Source organism: Pteropus alecto, unplaced genomic scaffold (assembly GCF_000325575.1).
Source record: "Pteropus alecto unplaced genomic scaffold, ASM32557v1 scaffold164, whole genome shotgun sequence".
NCBI lineage: Eukaryota > Metazoa > Chordata > Mammalia > Chiroptera > Pteropodidae > Pteropus > Pteropus alecto.
The window spans coordinates 1,744,416-1,757,462 of NW_006439568.1; the positions used below are offsets into that span (position 1 = coordinate 1,744,416).

General features: G+C 35.1%; 1 protein-coding gene across 1 annotated transcript in view; it reads left to right on the forward strand.

Moving 5' to 3' along the window:
* The window catches only part of ADGRG7 (adhesion G protein-coupled receptor G7), a 66,669-nt gene that overhangs the window by 15,832 nt on the left and 37,790 nt on the right, over window positions 1-13,047 (forward strand). The window contains exons 4-8 of the mRNA XM_015592950.1: window positions 1,255-1,367; window positions 3,418-3,567; window positions 5,232-5,326; window positions 10,498-10,637; window positions 10,753-10,860. Of these exons, the coding sequence (XP_015448436.1) occupies window positions 1,255-1,367; window positions 3,418-3,567; window positions 5,232-5,326; window positions 10,498-10,637; window positions 10,753-10,860 (606 nt within the window). The remainder of the gene's footprint in view (window positions 1-1,254; window positions 1,368-3,417; window positions 3,568-5,231; window positions 5,327-10,497; window positions 10,638-10,752; window positions 10,861-13,047) is intronic.

Below are 13,047 nucleotides of genomic sequence, written 5' to 3' on the forward strand. Positions count from 1 at the left end.
TTGAGAATTACTTCTAGTTATTTGATTTTATATAGCAAATGATCAAAATACTTTTCAATGATTTCGAATAGGTAGATATAGAGGACAAGAGATACATTTGAAATATGGCTGCTTAAAAATAAAATCCTATATATGTATTTAAAATTTTTATTATGTCAGAGTGTTGAGATGAAGCCATTGTATATGAGTGACTTTAAACTTCTGCTTTAAGTGTTGTAGAAGTGGGCTCTAATTTCAGATTTCCTAGTTATTCCTCAAGAAGCAGCTACCCAAAATTGATCCTGAGGCAAGTTTGATCTTCTGATCAGTTATCCTTCTTATGATAGCTGGGGATGACTTTATCTACTAGCAGCCTCTTACTTATTAGCCACAAAAGGACACTGAGGAAGGGAAACTTAGATAATAATCCTAGGAAATAAACCTAATGATCTAATAATTATTTATTTAGAGCCAAATATCAAATAGGTGCTGCAATATAATAGAATGCTGCCTTTCAGATGTTAGCCAGGTTTGGCTAAAGAAAGATCAACTTATAATTCAATATCTAGAAGGAATTTTCATATTTTTTCTGTTCCCTTAGGCTAGTATTCCCTCATTACATCCAATTCAAAGCCCTGGCCCTTTTTGTTGTAAGGCAAATCTTCTTTGCAGACTTCAAAGGAAGGAAATAGTCAACTGGTCTTTTAAAGTCTAGATTTAAAAATCAAGACAACGAGTGGCATCTGCCTAAAATATTCTTGTAGTAAATGTCTGATTTACTTTTCCACTGCTATGTATCAAGCCACCCCAAACTTAGGGGCTTAAAATAATGATGATTTAGATTTTTCAGTTTTTTTATGTTGACTGTGGCAATTGGACTATACTGGAAGGCCCAAGATGACTTCACTCACATGGGGTATTGGTGCTGGCTGTTGGCTGGCACTCCCCAGTTCTCCTCTATATGGTCTCTCATCCCACAGTATATTAGACCTGCTTCCTTATATGACAGTCTTAGGACAGCATTCCAAGAAGGCAAAGGCCAAAATAGCAAGTCTCCTTGAGGCCTAGGTTCTGGAACTCACACGTTATTTCTACCATATTCTCTTGGTCAAAGCATGTTATCAGGGCAGCCGAGATTAAGGAAACAGATGCCACTTTTTGAAAAAAGAGCAGCAAAATCATGCTGTGAAGGGGCATATATACAGGAGCAGGCAATTGCCGTGACTATCTTTGTAAACACTCTCTCTCTCTCTCTCTTTTTTTTTTAAATTAAAGCAGGCAATCCAATAGCAACCCGGCTATGCAATCTTAATGAAAATGGAGAGATAACTTTAGAAAATGCTACAATAGGAAGTTGCAATGAAAATCTGGAAAGCCTGGAAAAGCAGGTATGCCATATAGCCCATGCGATGGTCACCCGGGAAAAATATCTGATGTCTCATCAATGCTTTTTAAAACTCTCAAATTAGAAATAACAAAAACCAGTACAAAAGCCATTCTTGCTATTTTTTTAAGTTGATATGTTTGTGGAAAAAGGACATAAAAGGCCTCATCTTTTTAGACCAGTGAAATTTTGACTGAAAATAGATCCCCGACATTTGAGACCAAAAAGAAGGTATATTTTAATGGTCTACTGGATCAGAATAAAGAAAGAAAAAAAAAACTATGACCAAAGATCTTTTGATACAAGAAACTCCAGAACCTGATAGTAGTCTCAGGGCTGTATCCATAAGCAGCTGAAACAGGAAGTACATCTGAGTAGATATTTTTTTCATGTAAATTAAATTATTTTGACTAAGGATACACCCAAATGCAAATACATGGAATCGCTAAGACCTGGGGCCAAGCAACAGGAGGAAGAGGAAACGTCTTTATGTGGTCCTTCTAGATGCTGGGCATATTACATATGTTATCTCATTTAGTCTTTATAGAACCTCTGTGAGTTAGATGTTATTCCCATACTATAGATAATTGTAGCTAATAACACTTATTACTGAGGACTAACCACATGCCAAATACTGTGCCAAACATTTTACATGTATTATTTCATCATATTTAATTCTTACAACAACTCTGTAGATAGGTATTAAAGTACCCATTTTATAGATGAGGAAACTGTGGCTCTGAGAGGTGCAGTGTGTTGTCTGGTGAAGTGTAGCCAAAAGTGATGAAGTTCTTGAGTTTAAAGTCCACACTGTACTATACTGGCTCCTTGGCAGGGGTGGAGATGGGAGTGGGGATGGTACTGAGATGTGGAGGTGCCTGCCAACCACACAGGTTGTGCCAGCCACTAAACTTCATGTTCTGGAGTCTGACAAACCAGTGTTTGACTCTCAGCTCTGCCACTTTCAAGCTGTGTGAACTTTGGATGAGCTCCTTAACCTCTTCAAGACTTTAAATAGGGGTGAGGATACTCAATTCACAATGTTGTTTTGTGTATTAAATGTGATAACACCTGTAAAACATCTAGTAAATTGCCTAGCCTGTGGCAGTTACCTGCCTATTGAATGAGAATGTTGTTTCTGTCTACTGACTAGGTATTGTTTCTGACTCTTCTCCAAGCTTGAAAAACTTGTGATGTTGGTTTGAATTTTGAAATGATGCTGCCATCTAGCGAAAACTAAAGCCCCTACCATCCACACACACACTCTGACACTTAGCTCCACTAATAACAGTATGGAATAACATGTTGTAGGCACACAGCAGCACCCATTGGCCAATTGATACATGGAGATGTTGTCTAGGTCAATGCTGCCCAAACTATCTGTGCTAAAAATCCATTTTTAAAAATTATCATCCCATGGCAGGCCAATAATTATATAAAACACAGCAAAAATGAATTACTTGGAAAATAAAGTGAAAAAAGATATATAAAATACATATCTATTTTAAAAATCACTAGATTCAACAGCATAAAATTGTTATATGAATTTCTGACCACTTACTCTCAGTTGCTGTTCTTATCTTCCCATGGACACTGTAACGAACAGTGAACCAACATTGATCCATGGATCACACTTTGAATAGCAGCAATCTAGCTAAAGCAGCCTGTTAGAGTTAATTAAGCCTGGCAAATAGTAAAGGCTGATAAAATCCCCAGCCTGTGTGTACTTTGTCCTTTACTCGAGGAAAGAAACAAACATGAGAAACCAAGTGGATGTGATGTTCAGGAAATTGGGGCTCAACTAAATTCCAGCTTATTAATTTGAAGCTGTGCGCAAAGTGTTTAGACATGATTGTACAAAGTTAAGGTTTTCTCTTTCTTTCTTTTTTTTTCATTTTTTCCTTCCTTTCTTTCTTTCTTCCTTTCTTCCTTTCTTCCTTTCTTCCTTTCTTCCTTTCTTCCTTTCTTCCTTTCTTCCTTTCTTTCTTTCTTTCTTTCTTTCTTTCTTTCTTTCTTTCTTTTTCTCTTTCTTTTTCTTTTTCTTTTTTTAACAGATAGACAGTATCTCTGTTGAGTCTCAAAATATTTCTGCTGAAGCCCAGATTTTAACATCTGATGTCGGGAAATTAACTCCCGAGAACATCACTTCTGCTGCTAATGTGGTTGGACAGATCTTCAACTCATCCAGAAATGCTTCATCTGAGGTAAAACTCACAAGATTTTTAAAAAGGGGAGAGGAAGAAAGAAAGAGAGTCATCCCAAACTTCATTTCTTATTCTATGATATGAACTTGGTCATGGTTTAGGTTGCTTAAAACCATTTACGGACCATTCTTTCTGGGAGATGCTCAAAGAAATAAAAAAGGGCTCACTCCTTGTCTAAATATTCTTTCAGGATAATCACAATGATTGTTATGTTAAATCATCTGGAAAGTTCTACAAACTGCATTTGACCTCATCATTCCTATTCAATTCCAAGTAACTAATGTTCTAAGGAACTCACTTTGGAACATGCTATTTTAAACTATGATCTCTTTCTGCTAAACGTATTTGCATTTTAGTTTTGGTTTTCAAAAAGTTTTAAGTCCAGTTTACATTTCTGGTATTGTAACCTACTAAACTCTGGTACCTGAAAATAAGAACTACAGTTAACATTTATCTACTGGCACAGCTTGAGTACTGGTCAAACAGGAGTATAAACCACCACTATGTCTACCAGGTGAATATCAGCATGACCTGAAAATATCTACTCCTTTCTTCTATTCCCTTTAAATGTCTTATTTCAAAAATTTATTTTATGTTACTCTAGGTCTTTTGGAAAGTAAATGAGATTAAAATCTCAAGTTAATAAAAATGGAATTGAAGAGAAAAATAATGACCCAAATGTAAAATTAGTGGAAGAATTAGTCAATATAGACAGAGGGTATTAATGCCCCAGAGAGGGTAGTTAAACAGTAACCAAATGCCAAAAGATCCTTCCTGATGTACTCCTGATTTTTTCATTATAAGAAAACTAGAAATAATTTAAGTCTAATAATTACTAAGTGTAATAGTTACTAAGTGTAATAAATTATATTAAGTATTGTGAGTTGTAATGTTTTGACAATCAGAGTCCTGCACCCATTTTATTTTGTTTCTGCTTTTGTATCCACTCATTTGCTTTTCTATTTCGGGGAATGGAGTGGAAGTTCTGTGAAAGATCTTGCTATGAGGTCAAATTCAGAGACCTAGGCTGCCTAATTGACTACCTCAATTGATATTTTAACAGTGCCTTATCTTTATTTTCTCTGCAGTCTTATGCAGATCAAAAACTAAGCCTTTAGGGACCTAGAGATTATTGTGCTGAGTGAAATAAGTCAGACATAGAAAGATAAATACCATATGATTTCACTTATATGTGGAATCTAAGGAACAAAAAGAACAAACTAATCAAAAACAGACTCACAAATATAGAGGACAATCTGGTGAAGGTAAGAGGGGAGGGGAGGTGGGTAGGGGACTGGGAGAAAGGGGTGAAGAGTTGAAGAAGTACAAATTGGTAGTTGATAGATGGTCACGGGGTTGGGGAGCATGGCATAGGGAGTGCAGTCAGCAGTAATGTAATGGCTAGGTGTAGAGCCAGAGGGAATATAGAGTAATTAGGGGGATCATTGCATAAACTATATAAATGTCCAACCAATGTACTGTATACTTGAAACTAATAATAAAATTAAATTAAAAAAATACTAAGCCTTTAATTCTGAAATATACTTGCTTCTAGATTATCATACCAATGGTATCAATTGATACCATTATAATTCACGATAACAATGGTCATGATGATGTATGATGTATGTCTTCTATGATGATTGGTGTCTTCTTCCTGACAGGCAAAATTAGTTGCCGTAACAACAGTGAGTCAACTTCTAGATGTCAATGAAGATGTTTTTCAAAAAAAAAAAAAAGCTGATAATACCTTTGCAACGTAAGCATAATTCTAATTTGGCAAGAAAACCTGGCAAAATGCTGTTTACTTTCCTAGGTTAAAGCCTTAACAGATATGTCTTTATTTTGCTCATGGATGCACTAACTAATGGATTCCTCTGGAAAACAGATGGAAATCTTGGCTCTCTACCTAATCTTCAGTTACTGGACAGAGTGGTATATGTTAACTTCTGGTTCCAAGCATGGCCATGGATGGAGAGTAACTGGGATGATTTAGATTAGAACTTGCTTTCCTAACTCTAGGTTGGTATGCCCAAAGGACACCCGCATACACAGCAGGAGCTCTTCAAACTCTTTTCTCAGTTCACAGAACTGCAAATAACAGCATAACTTTGCAAGACACATTGGTAGCAGTCCCCCCTTCCCACCAACCGCCCCCCCAAACACACACACACACACACACATACACACACAAACACCTCAAGTCTCCCAAGAACCTGGTGTATTTTAATTAAGCTTGCTTTAACTTTCCCAAGGCTGCTACACTGAACAACAACAAAAAAGGGATCCAACTCTACCTGTTTTCTCTCTTCTTGTTCTGGATTACTTTTGGTTATATATTTATACTAAAACCCAAGTACTTTATTCATAGAGTCCCTCACTAGGATTTATTGTGTTTTTTATCTTATATACAGTTTTCCTAACTCATTTAAAATTTAAATTAATATGCACACTCATAGAAAAATTTAAAAAATATGAATGAGCAAAATTTAAAAAATCATTCTTACCTTTATTAACCTGTTGGTACATATTCTTAAAGATTTTTTTCTCTGTATGTGTATGCATGTGTATCATATTACATAATCTATTGACTTATAACTTGTTTTTGTCACTTAATAATATTTTAGAAACAACTTTTTAATATAAATACGTGTACATCAACATCACAAATTTAGGTTACTGCGTAATATGAGTGAACTTTTATTTAAGCAATTCTCTGTTGCTGGACATTTAGATTGCTTCAAGTCTTTAAACATTCTTCTACACAGTTTTATTTGCATAACTTATTATTTCCTTGGGAGAATTTCCTACAAGAAATTCTCAGTTTTCTAATTATTATAACCACTACCTATTTCGTATTGAGCCTTCTCAAAGTAGGAAAAGCACAAAAACAAGAAATAGAGCATTTAAAAGATTATAATTCTGAGAGATGGAGGTAGAAGTTGTGTAAACAATTTAATTGGTGTGTTTTATGACTTCAGGTTTCAGTTGGAGTTTGGTCCTTCTCACTGGGAATGTGGACACTCCCCCTTTTCTTGAAGTTGGAGAAGGAAGTGAACACAGGGTTCAGAGTCTATGTTCAGTGAATGTGGAGAATGAGAGCCAGAGTGGGCTCCCTTCAGAGCTAGAGTCTCTGTGTTCGTGGTCTTGCGAGAGGAAAAGGAGGGGAGTGGATGTTTTTGGTGAGAAAGCTGAGGAAAGAGAAGTGAGATTCGATTGAGAATGTCACAGATCATGATGCAGATGAGAATGCTGTCCTAACAATAAATGATTACAAATTTTATTGGCTTAAGATGTGGAGAAAAGAACAATTTGTGTGACTTATGTGTAATATCCAAATATCTTCAAAGCGGTGTTTAGAGGATAAATTAAAAATTTAAATATACAACACATTGAAATATGAGATAGTATAACCACACTCAACCTCTTTCCTCCCATTCTAAATTTCTAGTGTACTTATGTTTCTAATCATGGTCTATCAGTTTACCTGCTCCCTTTTGATCTTTTGCATATGCCTGGTAGATTCAGTTCCTTCATTTACTTAGATGACGCTTTTGCCTCAGCCTGCAGTCCCAACATCAGGTCACCAACTCTTAGGAGGGTATTCTTGATGAGCTGCCAACAGAGGTCATCTCTCACTTTCCTTTCTCACCAGGAAAGGAAACTAATCACTACTTGGGGCAACTCTTCCTTTCAAAACTCCATCCCCTGAACCTAGTTGCAGGGTCTCTTCACAGGCACCAGGCCTTAGTCTTTCATCTCACTTTGACTTCTTCTTTCTTTCATTCAGTTTCCTTAAATTACTGAAATGCCCTTCTAGATGTAGTGGGAGAAGTGAAGAGTGTGAGAGGAAAAAAGAAAATAGTTATAGGAAAGAAAGAATCCATCTCAGCTTCAGCCATCTCAAGTTGTCATAGTAAAGTTATCTAGAGCCCATTTGTCTATTCTATTTTTCTAAATTGGGAGGAGTCAGAATATTGAAGTTGGTGGAGCCCTGGAGCCATGGGCAGGGTCTCTGCTGGTAAAGGCAACTTACTCTAACCAACGACTCTAAGACCTCATTTCTCCATTTTGAAATATGCTATGAAGATCGATCCATAACCTTGAAACTTTGCTGTCACATTCAAATTCATAACTGTCCTTGTTTACTTAACTTTGGGAACGCAAAACTATTTTCCTAATACTGGCCACCTCGAACGTTTACATTTCACATTTCTGTTTGTATTTCTGTTCCAGCCAGCCTCCTTTGGTTATAAGACATGCACTAAATTATCTCAACCAGATTTATTGTAAAGAGGCATATGGAATCTCATGAGAACCTAAGAACAGGGTCATGATACAGCTGCATCCTAGAGACCCTGGAGTAGGGGAATGGTAAAAAATCCAACACATCTTTGAAGGTCTCGATAGAGTATTTTTTTGGTCCTCCTTCTAGGCTAATATAAGAGTTGTGACCACAGCCTTTGGAGTCAGACAGTCTTGGGTTCATACCTTAGTGTCGTTATTTAGTAGCTACGTGATTTTGGCCAAATTACTTCATATCGAAGAGACTCAGATTCTTCAGTGTAAGGTGGCAGTAATTTTGGGACTCACTTCAGTAAGATTCTTGTGAAGCTCAAATAAGATGATGCATGTACATTGCTAGCATCATACCTCACTTATATGTATTAAATATTGAAAAAATTAGTTTAGCAGTTGCCTTTATAATTAACATGACTTAGTAAATATCTTTACTTCTAGTTTCTGCTCTCACATAATTTAACCCTGTTCATGGTGTTGGGGAAATAGAATTAAAAAAACAAAATCTTCTCCCAACCCAGAAATGCTCTCCACAAAGGTAGTAGAAAAAGAAAATACTTTTATTATTGATATTAAACCAGAATGTGATACTAGCACAGGCAAACCCCTAAGAGATTACAAAGACAGAAAGGAATCTCACTTTTTTATATAGACAAGTAGATATAAGCCATCACATACATGTTTTCAGATAAGCAAGAATTAGTCCTCAAGAGAACTTGACAGCACTATTTGTCACACATAGTACATCCTAAGTTTACTTGGTGAGGTGACCATTTGTGTTAACTAATTGACTTTATCCAGAGGAAAATCATACTTCTCATATCTTCATTACAGGAGATAGTTTTGCAACTTGGAGCAAGATGTCCACCCACAGAAGTTAGGCTCCTACCCTCCCACAGAAACTGGGAGTAATGGGAGCTACCTCCCTTGATGTATACACTTCAAAGAGATGGCTCCCTTGTCTTTGAGAAAGACAAGGTCACAAAACTGACAAAATGACAATTGAGTCTTCAAAAGGATTTTTCTTTACATTTCAAAGAGAGGAGAAAGTACTTACAGGTTTTATAAAGTAAGTGTTCCACATAAAAAGGAGTGGAGGGAAATTTCTTCCCTTTTTTCAACAGGAAGAATTAAACTTCAATTTTTAATTTGTATATGTTCCTACAAATGATACAATGACCTCTCTGGTCTCCTCTAAACCATGACTTTCCTGGTATAACAGCTGCACTAAATGGAAAATTCTTGAATTAAAGGATCCGATTGCTTCTTCTAGTTGATAGCCAGCCTCCAGATTGAGTACTCTGAGGCAAACACCTATCTTTAATCCAGTCAGTTATGGCAAGAGGAGAAAAGAGCCATATGGAAGAAAAATGACCTTAGAAGTGGCTGTGTCCAGAGCAACTTTTTGAAAGTGGTTGTGAACATGGCAAACACCCCCATATATTTAGTACCTCTTTCCATTTAGCCTTTCAGTGCCTGAGGGAGCTCCTCTTAGTATCCCAAGATACTGACCTCTTACTAGATGTCCAACAGATATTACTGGTTGAATGAATACATGAGATATGTGCCTAGAAAATAGGTATTTGTTAGGTATTCCTTCTGTTGAAAGCAGCTCTGGAGTATGATTGTTATTCATTAAGTGGGAAATACATAGTGTGAATAGCTGAAAAGTACAGAATATGGTGTTACAAAAGGCAAATCATTGAAACAAGCCAACTTGAATGTTTCTATATGAATGATTATCACATCCTCTTTACAAAGCATCTTTATTTTAAAGTTTGTCTGTCTTTTTTTTCTTACTCGAGAAAGGAAAATCATACTTTAGTGATAGAAATAAAGATTTAGAATTTTGAACAATTACATTTTAATGAATTCTTTCATTTCTTGGATAACTAGATTGAACTGGTTATCTTAGAAACAGAGATTTTGTTTTGACAAGTACAAAAATAGTGCAAATATTTCTTACAGGAAATAAGAAAAAAAATCTTATGACTTTTCTTTGGAGAACACCAAATTGAGAAGTTCCCTCCATATCCTCCCACCTTTTATCTAACCTACCTTTAAACTTAATCCAAAGTAGAAAAGAATATTGTGAAAATCTGCAATATTTGGTTAATAGCCAAGGCAGTGAGCTCAAAGTTCTGTTCTTCCCTAGCTCCATATGAATAGTCACCTTAGGAAAGAACAACTTACAAGAGATGCTTTGGACCCCAAGGGGTTTGGGTGAGAGAAGAGACTTCGAAATGTGGAAACTGATTCTCACTACTGGGGAGATAAGGATCTCAAGCCTGGCCAATGTTGGGTGGCAACATCACCCTTCTATGTGAAGAGCAGTGTAATAAAGATTATTTCTATTCAGAAATCTGTCATTCTTGAGTTACAGCTTTCTGGCATCAATATACAAGGTACCCTTCATTGGGCACTGTCTACCAGAACTTTGAACAAGAAGCATACATAACAAAGGAAGACTCTGATAAAGAAAATCAATGTTTTTTAAGTGATTGTGCCTATGTTGTTTTGATCATACGAGTTCTGTGGTCATGCTTTTCCATGGGAATGTGGGAGAGAACACACATCTCTGATTTTACAACAAATCTGAAATATTACATTATCATGTTTTATTCCATGCAGTCTTATTGAGCAAATGGAGGATTATTCCTTGTCTTTGGGTAACAAGACAGTGGTGAAACCTAATATAGCAATACAGTCCGTTAACTTCTCTTCAGAAAGCACTGTGCAGTCCACAGGCGTTCGCTTCACTGTGGGGAAAGGTGAGCTGTTTGTTTTGTGTGCTGGTAATAGGAGAGAACATTCTGCTACCAACCATAAATAATGTTCTATTCATAAAAATGTAGGTTTTTAAAATATACTTTTTCTCTTTCCTAGGATCTAGCAATTCTCTTGTTTCTGGTTCCACATCTGTAAGTACAAGTGCAGACAGCCTTGATCCAGATGATCAGACTGAACTTCAAATCTGGCTCAATACCTCGAAAAGTAGGTCTCGAACTTTATTATATTAAAAATGCACTCAAATTCATGGAATTAATAATTTAAAGTCCACTGAGTGAGAAACAATGTTTATTTAGTTTCACACTGAATAATTTGCATTTGAGTATGTTTAAACTCTGACAGATTATGGTAATCTCTATTATTCTAGGTCACAGAAATGATTTCCTTCCTTCCTTCCTTCCTTATTTCCTTCCTTCCTTCCTTCCTTCCTTCCTGCCTTCCTTCCTTCCTTCCTTCCTTCCTTCCTGCCTTCCTTCCTTCCTTCCTTCCTTCCTTCCTGCCTTCCTTCCTTCCTTCCTTCCTTCCTTCCTCTCTCTCTCTCTCTCTCTCTCTTTCTTAACTTTTTAGAGGTAGTGAATTGAAATACTCTGGCCACAGACACAAATCTGTTTTCTAACAAAAGTCTAGCTAATGTGTTCATTTTTACAGTTAAAAATACATTTAAAAAATATTTAGTCACAAGTTCTGCCTGTGTTTACCAGTAGTGGCATGGCACTCACAGGCTCACATTCATCCTGTAGACCCGTGCGGAGGATATTTTATGTAATTGACACAGTTATCATCTATTAGTACCAATTTTCAGTTATTTCCACTAATATAGTGCCCACCACAGACTCCCTATTATCTTGCACATGGTTCTTTAGAAATTCTTATATCTAACTTGAAATGTTTGTACTTTACAAAAGTCTAAAAATATTGACCGATTAATTTGACAATAGTAATAAAACAAACTAAACACACACATTCACTTTTATTTTCTCTCTAAATAAAAATTCCAAGCCAGAATGTACATATTTTAAAAAGACTAAATTCATAATTCTCATTGGTTGTGTAATTCCAATTGGTTAACTAAGCCTTTATTGGTTATATAAGTTACAAATATCTTTCCTCCAGACTATAGCTATCTTTTGCTTGTTTTTATAATGTCATTTGTCATACCCAAATTTTAACTTATAATGTGGTTCAATGTATCAATCTTTTCCTCTGTAACTGGCACTTTTTAAAAGAAATCCTTCTCTATGTGAAAATTGTAATGATAGTCTCATATTTTCTTCTGAAATTTTTAGTGTTTGTGTTTACATTTAGGTCTTCAGTGTACCTAGAATTTATGTTTGTATTTGGTGAAAGATAGGAAACTAATTTCTTATGCCATATAAACTATCAATGTAGTCAAAAGACTTTTAAAAAACTGTCTAGAGACAAAGACTTAGATTGGACTGAAAGGGACATATTTTTGTATTGATTTTTAAAAAGCCTCCAAAATTATCTACATATTAATTTTTTGTTCCTTTAAAAAGACATTAAAATGCATAAGCAAAAATTATTGGAAATACAGGGGCACATTGACTAAACCACTTTTATAGGGAAGAGATTTTAGGGCAAATATCCCAGAAATTGAAGATCAAGTAGACAAAAGTTAATTAATAAACTTGACCTTTATATGCATTTGTATGTGAGTGTAATTTTGTTTGTGGACATCAAACAGAATAAAAATTCTTTTTAAGTATCAATGGAGGGCTTTGAAAATTGACTATTTATTAGGCCACCTAAAAAAGCTTATACATTTTGTAAAACAAAAGTCACATAGGACATAGTTATTGACCATCAAGCAATTAAACTAGAAATGTGCCATGATAGAATAGCCAAAATTTTATGCAATTAGAAATTTTAAAGCACCATCTTATAAAGGAAATTAAAATGCAGATTACAAGTAATTTTAAAATTAATGGCAATTAAAATGCCACAGAGCAAAACCAGCGGAATGTGGACAAAGAGGTATTTAAAGAAAAATGTCTATCTTAATAAATTTATTAGAAAATAAAAGAAATTGTTAAAAAATAAATTAAATGTTCAGCAAAAGAAGCATAAAAGAAAATAAATGTAAAGGAAGCTAGAAGGAAGGGATTAATAAATAACTGTAGAAATTAATAAAAATAGAGATTAACAAATGCTAATCAACAAAACGAAAATTTATTCTACAAAAAGACTAAAGAAATACACAAGCTTCTGACAAATTTGATCAAGAAAAGGACAGAAAGACTATCAATAAAGGGACATAAAAAGAAGTATATCTAGAAATAGAGAGATTTTTAAAAATTTTTATTTATTTATTTATTTATTTATTTATTTATTTATTTATTTATAGTGACATTAGTAAACAAAATTCAATAA